The sequence below is a fragment of the Myxocyprinus asiaticus genome, chromosome 36 (assembly GCF_019703515.2).
Source record: "Myxocyprinus asiaticus isolate MX2 ecotype Aquarium Trade chromosome 36, UBuf_Myxa_2, whole genome shotgun sequence".
In the NCBI taxonomy this organism is placed as follows: domain Eukaryota; kingdom Metazoa; phylum Chordata; class Actinopteri; order Cypriniformes; family Catostomidae; genus Myxocyprinus; species Myxocyprinus asiaticus.
The window spans coordinates 37992939-38018377 of record NC_059379.1 but is presented as its reverse complement, the minus strand read 5'-3'; the positions used below and the strand labels follow the sequence as shown (position 1 = coordinate 38018377).

At 39.6% G+C, this 25439-nt stretch overlaps 2 protein-coding genes across 5 annotated transcripts in view; both read right to left on the bottom strand.

Annotated features, from left to right (window-relative positions):
- p4ha1a (prolyl 4-hydroxylase, alpha polypeptide I a) overlaps positions 1–25439 on the bottom strand; it is a 117010-nt gene that overhangs the window by 61787 nt on the left and 29784 nt on the right. For all 4 annotated transcript variants that reach the window (XM_051674493.1, XM_051674494.1, XM_051674496.1 and 1 more), the window contains exons 2-3: positions 24089–24205; positions 23830–23926 (exon numbers count right to left, since the gene is read on the bottom strand). In XM_051674493.1, coding sequence (XP_051530453.1) covers positions 23830–23926; positions 24089–24176 — 185 coding nt within the window. In that variant the 5' untranslated portion in view covers positions 24177–24205. The remainder of the gene's footprint in view (positions 1–23829; positions 23927–24088; positions 24206–25439) is intronic.
- Positions 1–25439, bottom strand: part of LOC127427157 (U6 snRNA-associated Sm-like protein LSm5) — a 298822-nt gene that overhangs the window by 264207 nt on the left and 9176 nt on the right. The window lies entirely within an intron of this gene.

Genomic DNA, 25439 nt, shown 5'->3' with positions numbered 1-25439 from the left:
ACTCAGTTTGTAGTGGTCGTTGTTGTATTATTGAGCTTATTTTTAATGTGCTAACTTGGCAGTAAAATTGAAAGATGCAGTTAGCTCTTGATAGAAGTCCAAAGAGCTAACGTTACATTTGATTATTGTTATAAAGCTGACTAAGGTAATAATGAAAACCTTGTTAAATATGTGTGGCATTTTGACACAGAAAATGTGTGGGAACCGTACTTAAATAGTAATTACAATTAACCCTTATAGTGAATAGTGGATTTTAACCCCTATCTTATTTCTGTGCTTTTTTTCTTTTCTGTTTTTTGTCACTTCTGTCCCTGATATGTCAGAAAACCTCAGTTCAACCCAGTCATCAGGACCATATTTCGCTGTGTTCCCACATCTTCAGAAGATTCCTATAAGCAAACGGACATGACCAAGGTATGTTTTTTTTTGGTTGTGTTCACACAACATTAGAAAATGGAATAACCAAATTGATGCAGTATGAAGGTTGGATGTTAGTGTTAGTGCTACAACTTACAAATAATATGATTCAATATTTTTTTTTTTTTTTTTTTTTTTTATGAATGTGCCAGCAGGTCATTTCATCAAACTGCTTATTATGCCAGACAACACACTCTTAAGTGTTAGAGTTACAATGACAGAGCAGAGAAAAGTAGAAAATCAGTAATTGAAATTCAGTAACTTCCAGTTGATCAGCTAATTCAGATACTAATACTACAATTACTGATAACAATAACAATAACAACAACAGTTATCATGATTTCAGATTTTTACATTTTACATTACAAATGTATGCATGCTAAATTGATCTAAAAAGTGCACAGGATGTGTCAGGATTACTGTACACAGGTTGCAAGTTCAAACAGATAAATGTTTGATTTGATCTTTTCACAGACGAGGCGGTGGCCACTGGTTTAATGATGGCTAACAAGATCATTGCCAGAAGCCGCCCACAGTGTCCAAAGCCTGGAGTTATGGAATTTTCTTCCTTATGGATGCCTCCCAAGATGACTGACATCTTTACTCAGAGTTAATGTTAAAAGTGTTATGTAGTGATGGCTAAGGGTGAGTGAATTGTGACTGAAGAATACTAAAGTGCACAGTGATGATAAACAGTGACATGTCATTCTATGAGATATTTGATGTGAGCATTTCATATAGTTAAAGGTGGGGCATGAGATTCCATGACAATACCATGACAAATACCATGATATAGAGCGAACAACGACACAGCAAGTAATGTAACTAACGTTAGCTAGGTTTGTGTGTTAGCAAACTGTCTCTACAGTTGCTGCTGCGAAGCTAACAGCCTGAGAGAATGAGACGGTTTCCCAGAGCCAGCAAACCAGCTCCAGACAGCAATACTCACAACTCTCCTGCTACTGTAGCAAACATCACAACAACCGCATATCTTGGCAAGCTAGGAAGTAAGCTGAATGTCCGTGGGCAAGTAATGTAATGTTCCCTGACACACACATCATGGCTGAAATAGTGTTGTGTGGCTCGGTCCGAGTCACTTTGTTTATTTTTGTTCAAGTATCGTCGTATTGTGCTCCTTGAAACAACCACACTGTCTTTTTCCAGAGCAGCCTGTATTTCTCCTGAGGTTACCTGTGGGTTTTTCTTTGTTTCCCGAACAATTCTTCTGGCAGTTGTGGCTGAAATCTTTCTTGGTCTACCTGACCTTGGCTTGGTATCAAGAGATCCCCAAATTTTCAACTTCTTAATAAGTGATTGAACAGTACTGACTGGCATTTTCAAGGTTTTGGATATCTTTTTATATCCTTTTCCATCTTTATAAAGTTCCATTACCTTGTTACACAGGTCTTTTGACAGTTCTTTTCTGCTCCCCATGGCTCACTATCTAGCCTGCTCAGTGCATCCAAGTGAGAGCTAACAAACTCATTGACTATTTATACACAGACACTAATTACAATTTAAAAAGCCAGAGGTGTGGGAAATTAACCTTTAATTGCCATTTAAACCTGTGTGTGTCACCTTGTGTGTCTGTAACAAGGCCAAACATTCAAGGGTATGTAAACTTTTGATCAGGGCCATTTGGGTGATTTCTGTTATCATTATGATTTAAAAAGGAGCCAAACAACTATCTGATAATAAATGGCTTCATATGATCACTATCCTTAAATAAAAGACTACAGAATAGAATAAAATATTTTTTTTTTTTGCATGATCAGTCATATTTTCAAAATCAATGCCAAAATTTCACAATTTCTGTCAGGATTTTGAAAATATGACTGATCATGTAAAAAAAAAATGTCTTTTATTTAAGGATAGTGATCATATGAAGCCATTTATCATGACAGTTTTTGGCTCTCACGTGGATGCACTGAGCAGGCTAGATACTGAGCCATGGGGATCAGAAAAGAACTGTCAAAAAACCTGCGTAACAAGGTAATGGAACTTTATAAAGATGGAAAAGGATATAAAAAGATATCAAAAGCCTTGAAAATGCCAGTCAGTACTGTTCAATCACTTACTAAGAAGTGGAAAATTCGGGGATCTCTTGATACCAAACCAAGGTCAGGCAGACCAAGAAAGATTTCAGCCACAACTGCCAGAAGAATTGTTTGGGATACAAAGAAAAACCCACAGGTAACCTCAGGAGAAATACAGGCTGCTCTGGAAAAAGATGGTTTGGTTGTTTCAAGGAGCACAATACGATGATACTTGAACAAAAATTAGCTGCATGGTCGAGTTGCCAGAAAGAAGCCTTGACACGCCTCACAGCTTCTGGCACACTGTAATTTGGAGTGACGAGACCAAAATAGAGCTTTATGGACACAACCATAAGCGCATTGTTTGGAGAGGGGTCAACAAGGCCTATAGTGAAAAGAATACCATCCCCACTGTGAAGCATGGTGGTGGCTCACTGATGTTTTGGGGTGTGTTAGCTCTAAAGGCACGGGGAATCTTGTGAAAATTGATGTCAAGATGAATGCAGCATGTTATCAGAAAATACTGGCAGACAATTTGCATTCTTCTGCACGAAAGCTGTGCATGGGACGCTCTTGGACTTTCCAGCACGACAATGACCCTAAGCACAAGGCCAAGTTGACCCTCCAGTGGTTACAGCAGAAAAAGGTGAAGGTTCTGGAGTGGCCATCACAGTCTCCTGACCTTAATATCATCAAGCCACTCTGGGGAGATCTCAAACGTGTGGTTCAAGACGACCAAAGACTCTGCATGACCTGGAGGCATTTTGCCAAGACGAATGGGCAGCTATACCACCTGCAAGAATTTGGGGCCTCATAGACAACTATTACAAAAGACTGCACGCTGTCATTGATGCTAAAGGTGGCAATACACAGTATTAAGAACTAAGGGTATGCAGACTTTTGAACAGGGGTCATTTCATTTTTTTCTTTGTTGCCATGATTTGTTTTATGATTGTGCCATTCTGTTATAAACTACAGTTGAATATGAATCCCATAAGAAATAAAAGAAACAGTTTGAGCACAACTGTACATGTATATGTGTGTGTGTTTAAATATATATATATATATATATATATATATATACACACACACACACACACACACACACACACAGCAGCTTAATGCTTCATTTGCAGCTCAGTGGGCAGAGGGAGTCGGGTTTGACACACAGTGCTCACAGTGCACAAAATGGCTTTTTGTGAATCTGCAGTATGTATTTTACTTTGCACATGTATCCAAACAGACAAACAATAAGGTAAGAAAAGAAATATATATATACTGTATATATATCATTACGCTTATGAGCAAAACCAGTTGAAATTTGAACAAACTTGATCTTTTGAACAACTCTATTGTAGTCAACCACTGCAGACTAGCTGGGTCAGTTAAGACGGTCACACGGTTTAACACCATTAATTAAATGTGGTGTTGTTGTTGCTGTTGTTTATCAGTAGGGCTAATAAATAAAATTATGAATGTTCACAATGTATTTTCATATAGATTTTCAGAAATATAATTAAATAACTAATGTCTATGAACCAGCTGTTTTTGGCATTTTTAGATCGCCTTCTACACATCAAAATGTAACAAAAATACAATACTAATAACAATATTAACAATGTTAATCATAATAACTCACTTTCTTTACATTGCGCCTCCTGGCGGTGATTTTGCAAATGTGTCTCACTTGAGAGAATTTTAAGTACTGCCGCACTGGTCCCCACAATAGCAAGGGTCATTCTGGATGTAGTCCTACTGTATATGGTTTGTACATTATATTATGTACAGTATATAGTTCGCTTGTTCAACTGTTCAGTGCTAAAATGTTTTGCTTACCTTTTTGGACTGCTTACCTCGTTTGCACTGTTTGCATTATGCACAAATAGGCTTTTATAAAACTTCCGCGCCTGAACAGCGGAACATCATTCTGGGGGCTCCCCGGCCTGAAGCAAAGGAGGGAGGAGTGTGGCAAGGAGGAGGGCGGGGCCGGGCCATGATGATGCACGCCCGGCCCCTAATCAGGCTAATCAAGCCGACGAGAGAGATAAAGGCGGCCGGAGGCGGCAGTTCGGGAGAGAGAGAGCTACAGGCAGCTGCTTCGTCTGGTTCTCGCCTCCTCCTTTTCCTTTTACCCCATTACAGGTGCTTTTTAAACTGTTCAGAGGGTTCTACTCATCCAAAACTGCTGTCATCTAAACCATTTAACTGATTATGCAGCTGCCTATGTTTTACAATGCATCCAAAGTAGTATAAAACAGCCCTAACAAAAGTGTAGCTCCGATCCTGGCGTCCTTTGTCAGTGTTGTTCATTTTGTTGTTGTTGCTACTGAATTGTGCGTGCAGATAACGTCAAAAGAATAATGGTCAACACTATTTGACGTCACTACGACGGTTACTTCTGTGAGTCAGAATGCAAGAGGGGAAAAGTCTCCTCGGTTTTATTTACTCTCCCTCACGATTTCCCAGGTGTGTATGACTTTCTGTCTTCACCAGAACACATTTAAATAAAAAAAAAATAAAAAAAACATCTTAGCGCAGTAGTTCCTTAAAATGCCTTAAAAAAGTGGATAAGCATAAGCGTCATTCATACGACACCAGCTGTTCAATTCATGTCTTCTAAAGCGACACGATTGCTTTTGGTGCGAAAAAGATAAATATTTAAAAAAAAAAATGTTTTAATTCTAAATCATGCTTCAGTTCTGCAGCGGTATGTACGTGACGTAATCACATTGACATTTAAAATGCGAGAACTGAGGCAAGTGCATCACAGCCAGAAGAGCAGCGCTGTTTACAAGTGAGGAGGAGGAACGCTGTGCAGTAGCTTGGTTGGTTCTGGTTAAGATCTGTATTTATCTGTTTCTTTTCACACAATGGTGCATTTGTGTGCTCATCCTGGATGTCTCAACCGAGTGGATAATGTGAGATTACCTCTGTATCATGGCAACGCAAATATGTTACACAAGAGACCACGTGATCTCCACCCTCTCGTGAAGCTTACCGGAAGTGATGATTTGGAGTTACAATTAATAAATTGCACTAAAAGCATTTGTATCACTTTAGAAGACATTCATTTAACTGCTGGAGTCGTATTGATGACATTTATGCTGACTGTCTGTGATTTTCTGAGCTTCAAAAGAGAAATCACACTTTACTTGCATTTTAAGTACCTACTGAGCCAAGATATTTTTCAATGTTTTTTTTTTTTTTTCCAAATGTGTTTTGGTGAAGAAAGAAAGTCATACACACCTGGGATATCATGAGGGTGAGTAAATTATGAGAGAATTTCAAGAGTTCTCATCTAGAAAGTTACAAAGGGAAAAGTACCAGGACTGTAGGTGGGGAAGGGCCTATGTACTCACTTTTTAATATAATCTCCAGGTATGTTATATTAAAAGATCCATTTGAAAAATTCTAATAAATTAACATTTCCACCCCAGAGTCTGATTACAGAAAGTAACAGGTTTTATCATTGTGAACGTGGATTTATATCCTCGCGGTTTGAGTGCAATTATTAGGGAGGCATTTACCTGTGACCGAATGCGATGTAAATACAAAACAGAGATGAAAATGTGGTGCTACAACTGTATTATATTTAAAATAAAATGAGCGATTAACATGAACTGGGAAAACTTTGCCCTTATAATTGCCTCAAATACATATCCCGAGGTTACTAGACCCTGCCAGATACAGCTCCGGCCCTGCCTGAAGTCCCACTCCCATCTACCCAGTTTATTAAATTAAACCATGACTTATTGGAATTGTATTCATGTTGTTTAGCCAGAGGGGATCTTGGAGACTGGTTTCCCACAAGGTTATTTTTTTCCATAAACTAACATCCTATTGAGTTTTGTGTTCCTTGCCACAGTCACCTTAGGCTTGCTCACTGGGAGCCTAAAGACAATAATTTTAAAGACATGTTTTTTACGTTATTCATTTAAACAGCACAGTGATGACTTTTAAGACGTTAAAGACATCACAACTTCATTTTCTGTTGCAGCATGATTTTCTGTAAAGCTACTTCGAAACAATGCGTGTTGTGAAAAGTGCTATTAAAATAAAAATGCTTGACTTTATGTTTTGAATTGAGCCGGCTCATCTGTTGTCACATCAATTTCAGGCATCGCCGCCACAACAATGCAACAAGCCTGTTTAAATAAAGTTCCTGCTTTTGTGTCTCTGGTGGAAAAACAAACTGACTTTAGTTCAGGTACAAGTTTCACTTGTGCGTGGAAAAACACCTGATAGATCCATCCCAAGGATGCCTGCAGGTGTCTTGTTTCCCCCTCCTCAGATGTATTTGCACATTGACATATGTCTGCAGATGTCTCCACTGCTCCCCCCACAGGTGTCTCATAGCATATTCACCTTTTTTCATGCCTTTTAGCAGGGGTCTTCAACCATTTTCCGGTCAAGGACACCTTGGTAGGCAGAGAGGCGAAGCAGGGACCAAATAGACAGATGGATGGATGGACAGACAGATAGATGAGAGAGAGTGACAGACAGACCCTCACCATGCAGAATAAAACAACTTTGAAAAGCTTCCTGCTCTGACTGATGTCTTCATCTCATGTGAATGGTCGATTTTATACATATGTTCCAAATTCAAAAGTTCAAATCAAAATTATTGTTCATTTCTTTAAGAGTAAAACTTTGTGATGAGGAAAAAAATGACTAAGTGCACCTTTAGTTATGCTGATTTGAGAGTCACCTTCCTGAAAGGACAGTGCAGATAATGCCAGGTTGAAAATCTCAGTGGTAACTATTTATTTACCCCAAGTAGGCTATTGTTCTGAAAGCAAAAAGCAACTAATAATATAAAAACTGTAGGCTGTTATCCTCTCAACCGCACAGCACGACCAAATGCAAATCAGATGCATTTACTTACGACCATCTAGAGCAGCGCTGATGAACCTGATCAGATGACCAGACCACATGCTTTGATCGGCTCACGCTAATGGTTTGTCTGCTCTGTGCGCATCTGTTGACTAGCGCAGTTTGGCATTCCATTTAGTTCATAACTAAATAAAACAGGATGCGTGAATATGAGGAAGGATTACTGCAAAAGCAAAATTGGCATGCAGGTGCACAGCAACATCCCCAGTGTTAAATGAACACTCTCGGTGATCACACGGGTCCATACTACAGAAGTTAAAAACTAACTCTGAGCAGTGTTGAATCAGCTAAACAGTTAATGTGATCAAGTACACTCTCTGAGTGGTGACTGATCATTAGTGATGACACCTGCTGTTAACAAACAGAGTCTACTGAAGGAAAGAGGAACAATAAGAACAGGAAAACGAGAACATACCAGCAGACACCACAACAATTGAATCTGTCTTACTGAGATGTACATCAACTGCAAATAAAATAGATTATTGGATAACAATTTCTTTATATGCCATGTGAGGATGTTTAAGAAATGTAGGTTAATTTGTTTTTCATATGTGTGTAAAAGTTCTTTATTGAGAACAGGGGTTTGTCTCTATTTAGTGTTGCTGATATCATTTTGTTTCATTTGAAGTCATCATTATGGTGATTAGTGTTCACTTTGGTTAATTGTAAAACTCTTCTTTTTTTTTTTCATCCAGTGCAGTATTATTCAAGAGAACAGTTGTGACACTGGAGAGGATACATTTGGATTAGTACAGATATCTCATTGAGACATCATTCAGTGTAAGGATTAGAAGTCAAAGTTTAATTTTAAGCATGCATTTACTGCAGAAATATAAGTTATAAATAATAAAGATGGGTAAATGCAATGACGTAACAAAGTGAGACACTTCCTTTGAGGGATATAGTTATTTAGTCATCAGTGATGCATGCAGCCATCAAGACTCAGCATATAAAATGCAACAACAGTGATAATCAACAAACTAATTTTCAGATTCATGCTGCAATACATTGTGGGTGTCCACATTGTTCAGAACTCAACACTGGCACCCAGTATGCATTGCAGCATGAATCTGAAAATGAGTTTATTGATTGTCACCATTGTGTTTTGTATGCTGAGTCTTGATGTCTGTATGTCTTATTGATAGCTCAATAAATTATATACTTTAAAGGCAGTAACTGCTGAACTTGTCACATCAATATCGCATTGACCCATCTTTATTACCACATTCAGTGCTTTTTTTTATAATTAATTTCCCTAAGTTATATGTGAAATTCTATTTTGTTTTAAGTCTCAACAAGAGATACTTCAACTAATCCAAACATTCTCTGTCCATCGCAATGCATTACAGTTGTTCTCACAAACAATACTGCACTGGTTGGAAGAAAATTGTTGTACGATTAACCAAAGTTCAAGTGCCTAACCAAAGTGAACACTAATCACCATAATGGTGACATATAAACAATAATAAAACAAACTGACATCAGCATCACTAAATAGAGACAAACCTCTATTCATTCTCAATAAAGAACTTTTGCACACATATGAAAAACAAAATAACCCACATTTCTTAAACATCCTCACATGACATTGACAAGAGATTGTTGTCCAATAATCTATTTTATTTGCAGTTGATGTACATCTCAGTAAGACAGATCCAATTGTTGTTGTTTCTGCTGGTTTGTTCTTTTGTTTTCTTGTTTTTGTTGTTACTCTTGCCTTCAGTAGACTCTGTTTGTTAACAGCAGGTGTCACCACTAATGATCAATCATCACTCAGAGGGTGTACCTGCTTGATCAAATTAACTGTTAATAATTCAACACAACACAGAGTAGATTCAACACTGCTCAGGGTATGTTTACACGACAATGATGTACTAAAAACGGAAATGTTTTTCCTTTGCGTTTTTGAACAGACGACAACGTTGTCAAAACGATCCCCGTTCACACGGATCCGCGAAAAAGACTAAAAACGCTGTATTATGCATGCCAGGCCAGTAGTTTGCGATGTCACTTTGTAAAGAAACACTACACGCCTGCGCACATAAGCATTCTTCCACAGAGCGATGAATACAAACAATGAAGATGGCGATTGCTGGTCGTAGTAGTGATGCAGTAAATCTACACTTTGCTGGAGAAGCGTCAATAAACTCAAAATCTTGAGCAGCACAAACACAGTCCTGTAGTCCGCCATTGTAGTTTTGAATGTCTTGCGCGTTGTTTTTAAGTACTCGTGCGCATGCCAATAAACTGAACTCTCAAGATTATTCAATAAACTCTGCTCATTTTTACCATCACTTCATCTCCTGCCTTCTTCTGTATTCCCCCTGCTGACTCTTGGGCTGGTAGGAGAGTAAGTTAACATAACAAGCTGTTGATGTTGACTGGTTTTGGATATCAGACAGAACTCTGATATATGGATATCTTCTGACGGAGAGAGAGGTCTTGTGTAAACTGGATCTAACATGCATTTTCACTGCCTCATATTTTCATATTCTAAGCATATCATTGTACATGGCATCACATCTCTGTCTATAGGCTGTATACATAAGTGGTGGGTGAATGAATTGCAGGGTAAAGGTACATCAAATAAAAGTAAATAAATAAATAACATTTAAAATACAAATACATTTTTCCCACCTGAATCCATACATTAATTTCAAGATTTTCAAATTGCAGGTTCTGCCAACTGTACAATGTTCACACTCCATACAAAACACTCCAGATTAATAAATTGTTGATTATTGTTATTTGCACAGACACCAGTATTCATATTTGTATAATTATCACATATTGATAATTATACATCTCAAATTGATGCCTATCAATCCATCATTCTTTATATAACACGTAATACGCGTGCGCAGGACGTCACCATTTTCACAAATTCGAGTTTTTGTATGTTTACACGGAGACGATAACAGCATCGTTTTCAAAAACTTGCACTTTGAAACCCGTTTTCAAAAGTTTGCATTTTCAGGGCCCAAAACGCCATTGTTGTGTAAACGAACAGCCAAAACGCATAAAAAGTTTTTCGTTTTTAGTTGAAAACGTTGTCATGTAAACGGCCCCTCAGAGTTAGTTTTAAACTTCTGTAGTGTGGACTCTTGTTAATGTTAACAGTGTGAACATTGTTAATGTATGATTTCCTGTAAAGCTGCTTTGAAATGATGACTGTTGTGAAAAACGCTATACAAATAAAAATGACCTGACTGGGGATTTTGCTGTGTGCAAGGGACATCAACATGTCAGTGGACTCATATTCCTCTCTCTTGCTATCGCTCCAATGCTGGATCAAACAATAATTTGCTTACCCCCTGCAGTACCACCACGGACTCCCTGTTGAAGACCCTTGCCTTTTAGTACAAACAGAAACGCAAGAAATAATTTTCTCGTAATAGCAGTCTCTAATCCCTTTATCTTTATCTTCCCACTTTTTGTTCGGGTAACCTTTCACCAGCTTCCTTTTCCACATTGAAACTTAGGCATTAACTGCACAACAGCTTTCCCCAAATGGATAATCATTTAACATTAATATTATTCTTTTTTTTTTTTGTCAGATCATAGAATTGCTGACAGGAGAATTGCTTTAACAAAATATGGAAAACTTACTTGATTCAATTTGTCTCAAATTCCATTCAGCATAATAAAATTAAGGCCATTTTAGATCACTTTACCTATCTCAATCTATTTTTCCCCTTGCTTTGAGAAGAACCCACATGTAAAACTCTAACTGACCCACTTTAGCAGCTGACAACAATCAGGCTTCTTCAGGTTACCTGATTGGATCTCCATAAAACCAGTGTTATGGTTCAACTGGGGCATGTTCAATCTCAAAACGGTGTGCACTACGGTTTCCGGGTTGAATGACATGTTTCCTCGAAACAGTGTGCAACGGGCTTTGAGGTACGTTTTCTCTCGTTTGGTGGGTGTGTCAGAGGTGCTACCCAATCAGCAGTGACGTGTATATAAACCCTGCCGTATTAAAAAGGCAGTGCGCACAATGGATCCAACTAAAGTCCTTTACAAATGTGTCCACTGCAGCTTGGTGTATGCAACAACTGAAGACATTAGAAGAAACGTTTGCCTTATCCTGAAATGCGAGGCAAATGTTGGATCACCATAATTAGGAACCACAGTTTCCACATATCCCTTCACTCGATTGGGATGTTCTCTGCTATTCTGGACGGCAAGGGCAGTGACTGTAACATCGAGCGTATTTTGTAGTATTAAACACATATTTAAATCGATTTCATCAGGCTCCAAAAATTCTTTGAAAAGAACGCAAAGAATGGCCTTCTCAGCTGCCATAGTTGCAACGCTTGCGTAACACAACAGGGTGTTCAATGCACCACCATTTCTGTTTAAATAAACGTTTTGCTACGTTTTGTCAGGGCTGCACATGCCCCTGGTTTTCATGTTATCTGGTGACCACTTCCGTTTTTCACCTCCTACTCCAGATGTGAATGAACGGCCACAGATTCGTCGATTCCGAAAATCGTGCTCCCAAAGAAAATCTCAATATTTTGCTGTCCATTAAATGTATACTTTGCTACTACATGATGTTAGGATGAAATAAGTGGTATGATTACTTCAAACGGCAGAAGTATGCTGGGTTAAAAAAACAAAACATCCAAAGATTCGAACTCTGTCACCGACAATAGGATCAGCAGGTACGCCATCTCTTAGCGTCTAATCCACCTGAGCTACGAGGCGGCTCGAATTACAGGGCGGATCTTTGTATTCAAATAACATCTCAATTTTTTTACGTTTGAACAAACAGTTATAGTTTGAATAGTCTGAAACAAATGTTCACACTATTAGACACACTGACACAATGCATACCAACATGACAAGCTATGTCAACCAATGTTAAAAAGGACTGTGTAGTAAACTGTTTGACAATAGGTAATTTTGGCTACTTGTTCTCATCTCATGATGTTGACCAGCATTAATATCACTATTGAGACCCAAGCCTACTGATTATGTCTGCATTAATAACAACAAACAAACTCAGTGGGGCTTTATTCATTTGGGCATTATGTTCATTCAATTACTGTTTTATGGTGTCGCATAATATTCATTATCCATTATCTTGTGAGTGTGAGGCACAAGTTAACATGGACACATTACTGGATGCGCACAATTAAACGCAGAATAAAGAAACCTGATTTGAATACAAAGATCCACCCTGTCGTTCAAGCCACCTCGTAGCTCAGATGGATAAGATTCTGAGAGATGGTGTACCCGCTGATAATACTGTCGATGACAGAGTTCGAATCTTAGGATGTTTTTTTTTTTTAACCCAGCATACTTCTGCCGTTTGAAGTAATCATACCATTTATTTCATCCCAACATCATTTAGCAGCAAAGTATACATTTAATGGACAGCAAAATATTGAGATTTGGTTTGGGAGCATGATTTTCGGAATCGACGAATCTGCGACTGTTCATTCACATCTGGAGCAGAGGAGGTGAAAGACACAAGTAGGTCACCAGATAACATGAAAACCAGTTGAACCGTAACACCGGCATCACAGTTTACCTCTACTCAAGTTACTTTATGTATCTAGGGGCAGCAACTACAGTCACAAAGGTTTGCCTGAGCCACTAACTAATTGATTCACTAGGCGTTTTTTTGACACGTTCCACAGAACTAATAATCAGGACCAATAATTTACACGTTCTAAGAGCTCTACAGTCTAATTGTTTAATTGCAAATGGTCATGACTTAAAACACTGTCTACTACATTGCTAGGCATCTCTGCCTCCATTCATTGCTATATGGGCTCTCTCCTTGAATGCTGGGCAGTCCCATGTTTGAGAATTTAAGCCCATTTGTAGCATATAGTGGGGGCTAGTTTTAAATGCAGCATAATTATTTCTATGTGAATACAGTATTGCGGAGCCCAGGAAAGGTTAATTTACCTTTACTCTAGTTTTAGCATTGTATCAAACTTATATTAATTACGCACATTGGCTCTAACCTCTATTCATAATCTAGGGTGCTGTGTAAAGCGCTTTGAGTATAGTGTCAGAAAAGCACTATATAAATGTAACGTTCATTCATTCATTCATTCACAGGGCAGGGTTGCTCACACTACTGGCATAAGATCTACTTTTTCATAATGCTATATAGTAAGATCTACCATGCAATGTAGGCAATGGTGTCACATTACCAAATATTCAGTTGTGAGTTAGTGATTCTCGATACCAAAACTAATACTAATTAATTTGTTCAGAATCAGCTTTATTGCCAAGTATGCTTACACATACAAGGAATTTGTCTTGGTGACAGGAGCTTCCAGTGCACAACAATACAAAACAGCAACAAGACATAGATAATAATAAAAAATAATTAAAAATGGAATAAAATAAAATAAAAAAATGAATAGAAAATAAAGTATATATAGAATACACAAGACTAATATATATATATACACACACACACAGTGGTGTGAAAAAGTGTTTGCCCCCTTCCTGATTTCTTATTTTTTTGCATGTTTGTCACACTTAAATGTTTCAGATCATCAAACAAGTTTAAATATTAGTCAAAGATAACACAAGTAAACACAAAATGCAGTTTTTAAATGAAGGTTGTTATTATTAAGGGAAAACAAAATCCAAACCTACATGGCCCTGTGTGAAAAAGTGATTGCCCCCTAAACCTAAAAACTGGTTGGGCCACCCTTAGCAGCAACAACTACAATCAAGCATTTGCGATAACTTGCAATGAGTCTTTTACAGCGCTGTGGAGGAATTTTGGCCCACTCATCTTTGCAGAATTGTTGTAATTCAGCCACATTGGAGGGTTTTCAAGCATGAACAGGTCATGCCACAGCATCTCAATAGGATTCAGCTCAGGACTTTGACTAGGCCACTCCAAAGTCTTCATTTTGTTTTTCTTCAGCCATTCAGAGGTGGACTTGCTGGTGTGTTTTGGATCATTGTCCTGCTGCAGAACCCAAGTTCGCTTCAGCTTGAGGTCACGAACAGATGGCCGGACATTCTCCTTCAGGATTTTTTGGTAGACAGCAGAATTCATGGTTCCATTTATCACAGCAAGTCTTCCAGGTCCTGAAGCAGCAAAACAGCCCCAGACCATCACACTACCACCACCATATTTTACTGCTGGTATGATGTTCTTTTTCTGAAATGCGGTGTTACTTTTACACCAGATGTAATGGGACACACACCTTCCAAAAAGTTCAACTTTTGTCTCGTCAGTCCACAGAGTATTTTCCCAAATGTCTTGGGGATCATCAAGATGTTTTCTGGCAAAAATGAGACGAGCCTTAATGTTCTTTTTGCTCAGCAGTGGTTTTCGTCTTGGAACTCTGCCATGCAGGCCATTTTTGCCCAGTCTCTTTCTTATGGTGGAGTCATGAACACTGACCTTAACTGAGGCAAGTGAGGCCTGCAGTTCTTTGGATGTTGTTGTGGGGTCTTTTGTGACCTCTTGGATGAGTCGTCGCTGCGCTCTTGGGGTAATTTTGGTCGGCTGGCCACTCCTGGGAAGGTTCACCACTGTTCCATGTTTTCGCCATTTGTGGATAATGGCTCTCACTGTGGTTCTCTGGAGTCCCAAAGCTTTAGAAATGGTTTTATAACCTTTTCCAGACTGATAGATCTCAATTACTTACTTTCTCATTTGTTCCTGAATTTCTTTGGATCTCGGCATGATGTCTAGCTTTTGAATATCTTTTGGTCTACTTCACTTTGTCAGGCAGGTCCTATTTAAATGATTTCTTGATTGAGAACAGGTGTGGCAGTAATCAGGCCTGGGTGTGGCTAGAGAAACTGAACTCAGGTGTGATAAACCACAGTTAAGTTATGTTTTAACAGGTAGGGCAAACACTTTTTCACACAGGGCCATGTAGGTTTGGATTTTGTTTTCCCTTAATAATAACAACCTTCATTTAAAAACTGCATTTTGTGTTTACTTGTGTTATCTTTGACTAATATTTAAACTTGTTTGATGATCTGAAACATTTAAGTGTGACAAACATGCAAAAAAATAAGAAATCAGGAAGGGGGCAAACACTTTTTCACACCACTGTGTGTGTGTGTGTATATATATATATATATATATATATATATATATATATATATATATATATATATATATATATTATACACATACATACACACACAGACACACACATACACACACATACACATACGTAGTGCAAATCTAAATACAAATCTGTTATATACAGTGCAAGGGAATGTAATGGCAGAAGAGGTTGGATGTGTTGGATAAATATAAAAAGACTAGACTGTGAATTGCACATAATTATTGCTCAGTGGGGCAGTTTTAACTGTTCATGAGATGGATAGCCTGAGGGAAAAAACTGTTCCTGTGCCTGACAGTTCTGGTGCTCAGTGCTCTGAAGCATCAGCCAGAAGGCAACAGTTCAAAAGGGTAGTGGGCATGGTGAGTGGGGTCCAGAATGAGTTTTCCAGCATTTTTACTCACTCTGGAAGTGTACAGTTCTCGAAGGGAGGGCAGGGGGCAACCAATAATCCTCTCAGCAGTCCGAAATGTCCTTTGTAGTCTTCTGATATCTGATTTCGTAGCTGAACCAAACCAGACAGTATTTGAAGTGAAGAGGACAGACTCAATGACTGCTGAGTAGAACTGTATCAGCAGCGCCTGTGGCAGGTTGAACTTCCTCAACTGGTGAAGTACAACCTCTGCTGGGCCTTTTTCACAATGGAGTCAATGTGGGTCTCCCACTTCAGGTCCTGTGAGATGGTAGTGCTCAGGAACCTGAATGACTCCACTGCTGCCACAGTGCTGTTTAGAATGGTGAGGGGGGTCAGTGTTGGGGTGTTCCTCCTAAAGTCCACAATCATCTCCACAGTTTTGGGGGCGTGTTCAGCTCCAGGTTGTTTTGACTGCACCAGACAGCCAGCTGTTTAACCTCCCTTCTGTATGCAGACTCATATTCATCTCGGATGAGGCCGATGACAGTGGTGTCATCTGCAAACTTCAGGAGCTTGACAGAGGGGTCCTTGGCGATGCAGTCATTGGTGTGAGGGAGAAGAGAAGTGGGGAGAGCACACATCCCTGGGGAGCACCAGTGCTGACTGTACAGGTGCTGGAAGTGAGTTTCCCCTGTCTCACAAGCTGCCGCCTTTCCGTCAGAAAACCTTGTAATCCACTGACAGATAGACGTGGGAACAGAGAGCTGGTGTAGTTTAGTCTGGAGTATAGCTGGGATGATGGTGTTGAAAGCCGAACTAAATTCCACAAAAAGGATCCTTGCATATGTCCCTGGTCTGTCCAGATGTTTCAGGATATGATGCAATCCCATGTTGACTGCATCCTCCACAGACCTGTTTGCTCTATAAGCAAATTGAAGGGGATCTAGAAAGGGTCCAGTGATGTCCTTCAGGTGAGCCAACACCAGTCTCTCAAATAATTTCATGACCACAGACGTCAGGCGACAGGTCTGTAGTCATTAAGTCCTGTGATTTTTGGTTTCTTTGGGACAGCAATGATGATTGAGCATTTAAAGCAGCACGGGACTTCACACTGCTCCAGTGATCTATTGAAAATCAGTGTGAAGATGGGGGCCAGCTGGTTAGCACAGGATCTAAGACACGCGGGTGAAACGCCACCTGGGCCCTTAATTAGGTAAACACTGTTTCAAGTTCTCAAGTAATTATTTAAGACAAGTCAGTACACTGAAAAAAAATATTTGTTGGCTCAACAACAACATATTAAGATAAACAGCTTTTTCTCAAACAATAGCATATTTCCGACATATTTAGTTTTACTTAAATTGCATTAATGTGTGCACCACAAATATTTAAATAGCAGGATGAACTCAGAGTGATGCAAATAATGAACAAATATTTATGAGATGTCAACTGTAAGATAAAATTAAGCAAACCTTGCTTATTTTACGTATTTTACTACAAACCACGTGATACGCAAGAATGATTGAGAACATCATTTTGAGAAGCTCGTGATAACAGTGGAATCTTTTTCAGGTAAGCTGTCTTTAAATAAATTATATAAAATATTGAAAGTCTGTTTCATAAGCGTGAATATCGAGTTTGCATGTATAAGTATTCCACAAGTGCAGCGAGTTTGCACGTGTTTTTGAGTGTTTCCGTGCATTGTGTTTGCATGCTGTGGCAGGGCAGAGGGCAGTGCCGGGGCGTGACTACCAGCGTAACAAGGTAAAAGGGAAAATAGGAGGCGAGAACCAGCTTAACAATATAAATAATATTTTAATAATAAACTTAAGCAAAAAGACAAACACACACACAGGTGTTGGGCAGCTGCCCGTAACTCTCTCTCTATCGCACTGCCGTCTCTGGTGACCTTTATCCCTCTCGGGCTTAATCAGCCTAATTAGGGGCCGGGTGTGTGGAATCATGGCCCGGCCCTGCCCTCCGCCCTGCCACACATGCGTTTATTAATGTCCATCAACTATTAACATAAGCACGAAAAATTCATGTGTCCATCCATCGACTCTGCAAGTAAGTTTGAGTTTTCCTTAAGTGTAAGCTTAACCTTAAGTGTTGTTTTTCACAGATAGCACATGTGCATCCATCGAACAACATGAAACTAAAATAATACACTGACAAATTTTGGAGTATTTTATAATTAAATGGGCATCCTTCGAGTTGCATATATGCGTGAGTATTTTAGAAATATGTGCGCATCCATCGAGTTTCACTTATGCAAGGGAATTTTCTAATTTAAGTTTGTGCGTCAATCCAGTTTTCGCATATGCGCGAGAGGGGGTGGTTGGTTTACCTCCGCAGACTATGTAAGTTTTTCTTGAGAATAGGCAATATGCATGCTCTGTGTATTTCACAAGTATATGATCATCCATCGAGTGACATTAATGTGAGAGTATTTTCTAAGTATATGTGCATCCATGGGGTTGCTGGCATGCGTGTGAAACTGTGCATCGAGTTTCTTGTTTCCGCAAGCTATTTTCCCATATGCGTGAGTAGGCAAGATAGTCACTTTTTACTTAAGTGAATACTTTTCAGGGTAATTTTTTATTTTGTTTTAAATCAGCTCCTGCATAGGCAAATATTGGCTACCGAACATCTATGTTGAACATTTTAAGCGTTATTACAAAGAAGAAAGAAAAAAAAAACTTTTTTTACTTAGTTACTGAGATATACTGTAGCCCCTGTGACAACTTGCCTGAGTGACATCTAGTCCTGGTCTCTCCTATTTCATTTTGTGTTTGTGTGTGTGTTTGTATGCAATTGTTTAATACATGCAGTAAGTGCAGTTTGATTGAAACCTTTCATGTGTTTTTCTTATTTTTTCCTCTTTAACAACTTTATCAATGTGAATATCCATCTTTCCATATCGCAGCAAGACAAGTTGTGGTGCAACCTATAGGAAGAAAAGCATTCAGAGGTAAGGATTCAAAATATATGTTTAATTTTACAGTTGCCTGTTATTGTGTTCAGACATTGTCAGCTAATTGGACAGTTTGTCTGCTTTGAAGACAGTGGAAGAACATGGCTGTTCTGATTCTGTTTCCACCGCCATTGAAAAGTTCTGCACTATGAAGCTTTTAATAAGACTTGTAATTTCTCGTTTGTTTTCTTTCTGCTTTTAGTGCCCGTTGATTTGGATGGACATTGTTTGCACACTTTTAGGATGTGTTCAGCTATACCATATTAAAAGGAATGGGTTAAATACAAGTTAGGCTCTATTTAGTATATATGCATATATATATATATATATGCAGGAGGGACTGGTGCACTTCACAAAACAGATGGCATCATGAGGAAGGATAATTATTGAATATATTGGAGCAACATCTCAAGACATCAGCCTTGAAGTTAAAGCTTGGTCGTAAATGGGTCTTCCAAATGGACAATGACCACAAGAATACCTCCAAAGTTGTGGCAAAATGGCTTAAGGACAACAAAGTCAAGGTTTTGGAGTGGCCATCACAAAGTCCCTCAGTCCGATAGAAAATTTGTGGGCAGAATTGAAAAAGCGTGTGCGAGTAAGGAGGCCTACATCTGCTTCAAGATGGCACTGAGTATGGCTGCTGTGCTGCGACCCAATATTGCAGTTTTTTGTTTGTTTTGTCTACAGTTCTTGTGTTTTTTGTCTTTTGATGTCGTCTGCCTTATTGTCTATGATAGACAAACACTTTTGGACACTGGTTCTTCAATAGCACACCAAAAACCGGACTTTAAATTCCTTAACGCTGACCTGCTGTTTTCAAACACGACAGCTGAGCCCTTTGTCTGGACTGCCTGGCCGCAGAAACGTAGCCGGAAAAGGGGAAGGAGATCCGGCGTTCTCATCAGCCTAAGACATCGTGCGAATTGACCCCCGCTACCCAGCATTCTACTGGCAAATTTTCAGTCTCTGGACAACAAGCTCTGCGAGCTGAGAGCGTGGATCTCTTTCCAATGAGAGACGAAGGTCTGCTGCATTATCTGCCTTACAGAAACTTGGATGTCTGCGGAGATTCCAGACTCAGCCATCGAACCCGTGGGGTTCTCAGTGCACCGAGCGGACAGAGTGAAAGACCTCTCAGGTAAAAGCAGAGGAGGTGGTGTATGTTTTATGATCAACAAATCCTGGTGTGACCAGAGGAACGTACATCCTATCAAGTCTTTCCGCTCTCCTGATCTGGAATTTCTCTTTCTCTTTCTATGCTTCTGTGTCGACCATTCTGGCTACCGAGGGAATTCACAGCAGTCATTATCACAGCTGTGTACATCCCCCCCACAAGCCGACACAGACCGGGCACTCAAGGAACTGTATGGGAGTACAAGTGAGTAGGACACTGCGCACACTGAGGCCACATTCATTGTGACTGGGGACTTTAACAAAGCCAACTTCAGGGGCCTGGGTAGCTCAGTGGTAAAATACGCTGGCTACCACCCCTGGAGTTCACTAGTTCAAATCCCAGGGCGTGCTGAGTGACTCCAGCCATGTCTCCTAAGCAACCAAACTGGCCCGGTTGCTAGGGAGGGTAGAGTCACATGGGGTAACCTCCTCGTGGTCGCTATAATGTGGTTTGTTCTTGGTGGGGCGCATGGTGAATTGAGCGTGGTTGCCGCGGTGGATGGCGTGAAGCCTCCACACGTGCTATGTCTCCGTGGCAACGCGCTCAACAAGCCATGTGATAAGATGCGCGGGTTGACTGTTTCAGACGCGGAGGCAACTGGGACTCGTCCTCTGCCACCCGAACTGAGGTGAATCACTATGCGACCACGAGGACTTAGAGCGCATTGGGAATAGGGGAAAAATCCCCCCCAAAAAAACAAAAAAACATCAAGTCAATCGCACCAAAATACTTCCAACACATCAGTCTCAACACATGAGGGGACCGGGTTTTGGACCACTGCTACTCTCCCTTCCGGGATGACTACAAATCCCTACCCCGCCCACCATTTGGCAAATCGGACCACTCTTCCATTCTACTTCTACCTGCTTACAGGCAGAAATTGAAACCGGAAGCACCCGCCCTCAGAACGATCCAGTGCTGGTCGAACCAATCAGATACTATGCTACAGGACTGTTTTGATCACATGGACTGGGAGATATTCCGGTCCACCTCTGATGATGGCATCGAGGTCTACGCTGATACCGTAACGTGTTTCATCAGGAAGTGCATAGATGATGTATTGCCGACCAAAAGAATACAGATCTACCCTAACCAGAAACTGTGGATTAATAGTGATGTTCATGCAACACTTAATGTGCTGACCTCCACCTTTTAATTCCGGGAATGCAAATGCATTGCAAAACTATCAGAGCAGCCAAATGCCAGTACAGGGACAAGATTGAAGCCGAAGCTACAGAGATTAGTTCACTCTCCGTCTCTGTAGCGGATGTAAACCGATCCTTCTGACGGGTGTATATTCGTAAAGCCGTGGGTCCTGACAGCATTCCGGGCCGCGTCATCAGAGCGTGCGTGAACCAACTGTCTGGTGTTTTTACGGACATTTTCAACCCTTCCCTCTCCTTGTCTGTGGTCCCCACATGCTTTAAAATGTCAAACAGTATATTTTTATTGTATACAGTCTTCTTATTTTGTGTATACTGTATATTGTATATTATTAGGTGTATATTGTATATTGTGCTGTGTAACAAGATGTGTAAACTGTTTTAAGTGTAAATCAGATGTTTATTGTAATTGTCATACTGCTATGTTGCTTGGAACTGCACCCAAGACTTTCACCCACTGTTGCACTTGTGTAAACGGTTGAGTGACAATAAAGGGATTTGATTTGACTTGATTCAAACCTGACTCAGTTACACCAGTTTTGTCTGGAGGAATGGGCAAAAATTCCAGCAACTTATTGTGAGAAGCTTGTGGAAGGCTACCCAGGCAATGTTTTCTATAATTAAATGTCAGGACTTGTGAAATCTGAGTTTAAATGTATTTGGCTAAGGTGTATGTAAACTTCTGACTTCAACTGTATCTGTAATATGACATGACTGTCAGCTGGCTAGCAAAAAGAAAATACACAAAATGATTTACTGTCCTCAAGTTATGCCTCATTGTTTTTTCCCCGATAGAATATTAAATAAACCTTTTCTTCTTCAAGGATTCTAACGATGCTCTTTTCCATACAAAAACAGATCATATTGACCACTGCTGTCAAGGTCCAAAGAAGAAAAAATAAATAAAAATCATCATTAAAATACCACAAAAGTAGTTCATACAACACTAAGCTTTTCTATGGCCCCAGAAAGCTTTGAATATAGTGCACAAGTCATTTGGACTACTGTTATGATGTCTTTATCCTGAACCTTTAATTACGCTTTATAGTGTTTGTCCTTTTTTAATCCTGAAAGCTCCTGCTCACTAAAACTGTTATTCTATGGAATAGAGCTGCTTAAAATATATATTTTTATGTTCCAAGAAAAAGTAACAGAATATGGGTTTTGAACAACACAAGGGTGAGTAAATGAGTGAGTAAAAGTACATTTTGAATTTTTTGGTGAACTTCTTTAACTGGTGGCTCATTTTTTGAGCACAAACCTGACAAGACATACTCAGAATAAATCTCTTTTAAAAGTAGACTCTTAGGAGATGATGTACAAAATTCAGAATTAAAGACATAAGAAATTATTTAGAAGATCTTAAATTGATTGTTAGTGATTACCTAATAATATTTGCATGAACTCAATGGAAGCTACAAGCCACAGATCTCATGTTCTAGTTCTAATCTGAGGGTGATAACGCTCTACTTTATGTTTTTATTATAGATAATTTTCTTAGACAATATCAAGAGAATTTTCTAAAAAGCTCCTTCAAAAACCTGGCACATTCTTTAATTCCTTTACAATATACACACATTTGCACTTTATCTTAAGCCTGATTCGCTGAAAACTGCTCCGTTAATGTTTTCACATTCACAATTATGAATGACATACAAATCACGTACTGTACATGATGTTTTAAATTCAATATGGCAAATTTTGCCAAATGGTGAATAGTTTGCACCCTTAGAAATTAATGTCGGTCGGTACAACATTTCAGTCATAAAACAGTGGTCAATTATTGCATGTTTAGTAAGATGCATCTAACATTACACAAACAGTCTTAATCTGAACTGCTTGTTAATGCGCTAGGATAATTCACGAGGTTCCTGCTTAGCATCTTACACTTGAGTCCTGCCTTCATCGATTTGTTTGGCTATCTCAAATGACAATTAAACTTTTTTTAAACCTTTATATTATTCTTGCAACAACTTAATGACAACTAGACAGTGATGCATAAGAGACTGCAACACAACAGCAACAAGGATATCAATTATTGGGGGGGGACAATCTGGCCATATCTGATTATTGGAGGAGACTTGTCCCCCTCAATGTATATTGCAGTTACGGCCCTGAGCTACACAGACCAAAACAGAAGACAGGTGACAGGAACCCGACATCAAATAAAAACTTAACAAGAGAGTCAGGATCGTAACAGACTCTTACCAAATCTAACATAATTTTTTATACTGATGTTTAAATAAGAGATTCTAATACAACAACTCTGTCTTAACGCTCTCCTTCCCACAAGTCAAAAAACAAGAAAGGATTGTAAATTTTGTGAAATAACACATTCTTTAGGAAACTTAAAGGCCAAATTAAAAGCACATTGAAATCATTGCAATATTCCAGTTGCATAATTGTATATCATGAGCAAATCATCACGGCAGCTGAAATTTAAGCACAAACGCAAGCAGCAGAATTGAGCAGAATTGTCCGTTATTTTAGTGGATTATTAACCTGAGCTGCAGATGTTCGTACTTCTCATAAGTCCCTGCATTTTGATTTCAGACACACTGTAGAAGATCCGTGAAGTTCTTGTGTTTGTGTATATATCTGCTTTTTAAATTTTCCGATCGGACGGTTATTTCCTTTTAAACTGCTCGGGGATGCGCTGCGCAGCTGCCGTGACGCACAAAGGATGGATTAGCGTTTACACCTCAAATGTGATATTATATTCTATATTAAAATATCACTCACTGTTTGACCTGCTCCAGTTTCCTCTCCTCGGCTCTGATGTAATCTTTCAGTGATGTCACAAGATCTTTCTCTGTGAACAGCAGATCTGTCATGTGACCTGCAAAAACACAACATAGGTTAAACCAGCGCCAGAGCAGAGACTGATTTGTATGGTTTCTTCACAACACCTGTAAACTTGCATTAACACATAGGTTTAGAGGCTTCTGTTTCAGTGGCATTAAGTGTATATTGATTTAATTGAAAAAAAGAGGTGACATACCGATGGATGTGAAGAAGTCATTGTGAGCACAGGAGAACTTCAGCTGACAGCTGATGAGCAAAATGCAGCACACACTCCAAACTCCCATCTTAATGCTGATACGCACACTTATGATGTCTAAAAGTGAGAGAATAAGATTTAGAATATAAATTTATAACCTTCAAAATATTAGCTATTCTGTTGCATCCACAGGAAAGACTATTGAGTGTTGTGTTGCATTTATTTTGATATGGAGTTAATTAACCGAGGTTCGGGAGGAGCTTGTTAACTTTAATCTGACAAATCACACCCCGCGAGTAGGAGCATATAAGCCGCTGCTTACCTGCTTCCTGTGACAACTCTCCTGACATGACAGTCTTTCCGGCATTCGGCCCCGCCCATTTCCCACAAACAGACCCAGGTAGTCTGATCATCGATCTGATGCAACCTCACTGCAAAGCATTCGCCTTCATCAAAACAGCTCTTCCATCCAAACAATCTCGTTATTCAACAGAAGCTGCCACAGCAGCTCATTTGTTTTTTGCATGATTGATGGCTACCACGTTAAGTGTTATTTTTTACCCTTTCTTTCTTTCTTTCTATGCTCCATTCGCTGAAGCAGTTTATAGCATGAATGTGCTTCCGCAAACTGGTTGCTCCGGCTCTTTATACATGTGAAACAGCTCTCAACTACTACTCATATGTTCTCTTATCTAAACTTTCTACCCGGAAAGTAGTGTGAGCTGCCTCAGCAAACGGGCACCATTCCGGCTTCATGCCATTAGAGTTCCATTTTTATTTGAAAGCGAGAGAAACAAAGATTAACTATTCAATCCAACCACCATTTCAACCCCCAGCTTTTTTAATCTGGTTCTTCCACACAGGTGATATCTGTCAGCCTCATTACCTCGCCACACAGCTCATTTAGGGCGTGCTCTATCCAGCGATTGTTCGTCATCTTCTAACATGAATATCATGATTGTTTCTCCCTCCAAAGTGCCCTTCGGAGTGTATTTATTCCATTCTGAACACAGAGGCTATCATGCAAAGGAGAACTCCTTCCAATCGCCCAATACTCTAATGTCAACTTCTTTCAAACCAACGCAGACATTTTAATGCGAGCTCGCTGCCATGCAGCACTCACTCTGACCATTCCACAGCACACTGCAGTTATACACAGCTTCTGTCCGAACAGACACGAGCTGAATTCGGCTCCGCAAGAGGTGGATCATGCGCTGCGTCCCAACTCATTCATAATCATCCTGCAACGTCTCGCCTCCTTTCAGCATTCGAGCTCACCCCGCCGCATAGCCCCAATAACACGAAGTAAGCGCTGCTACAAACTTCCACTCATCTTTACACTATAATGTGA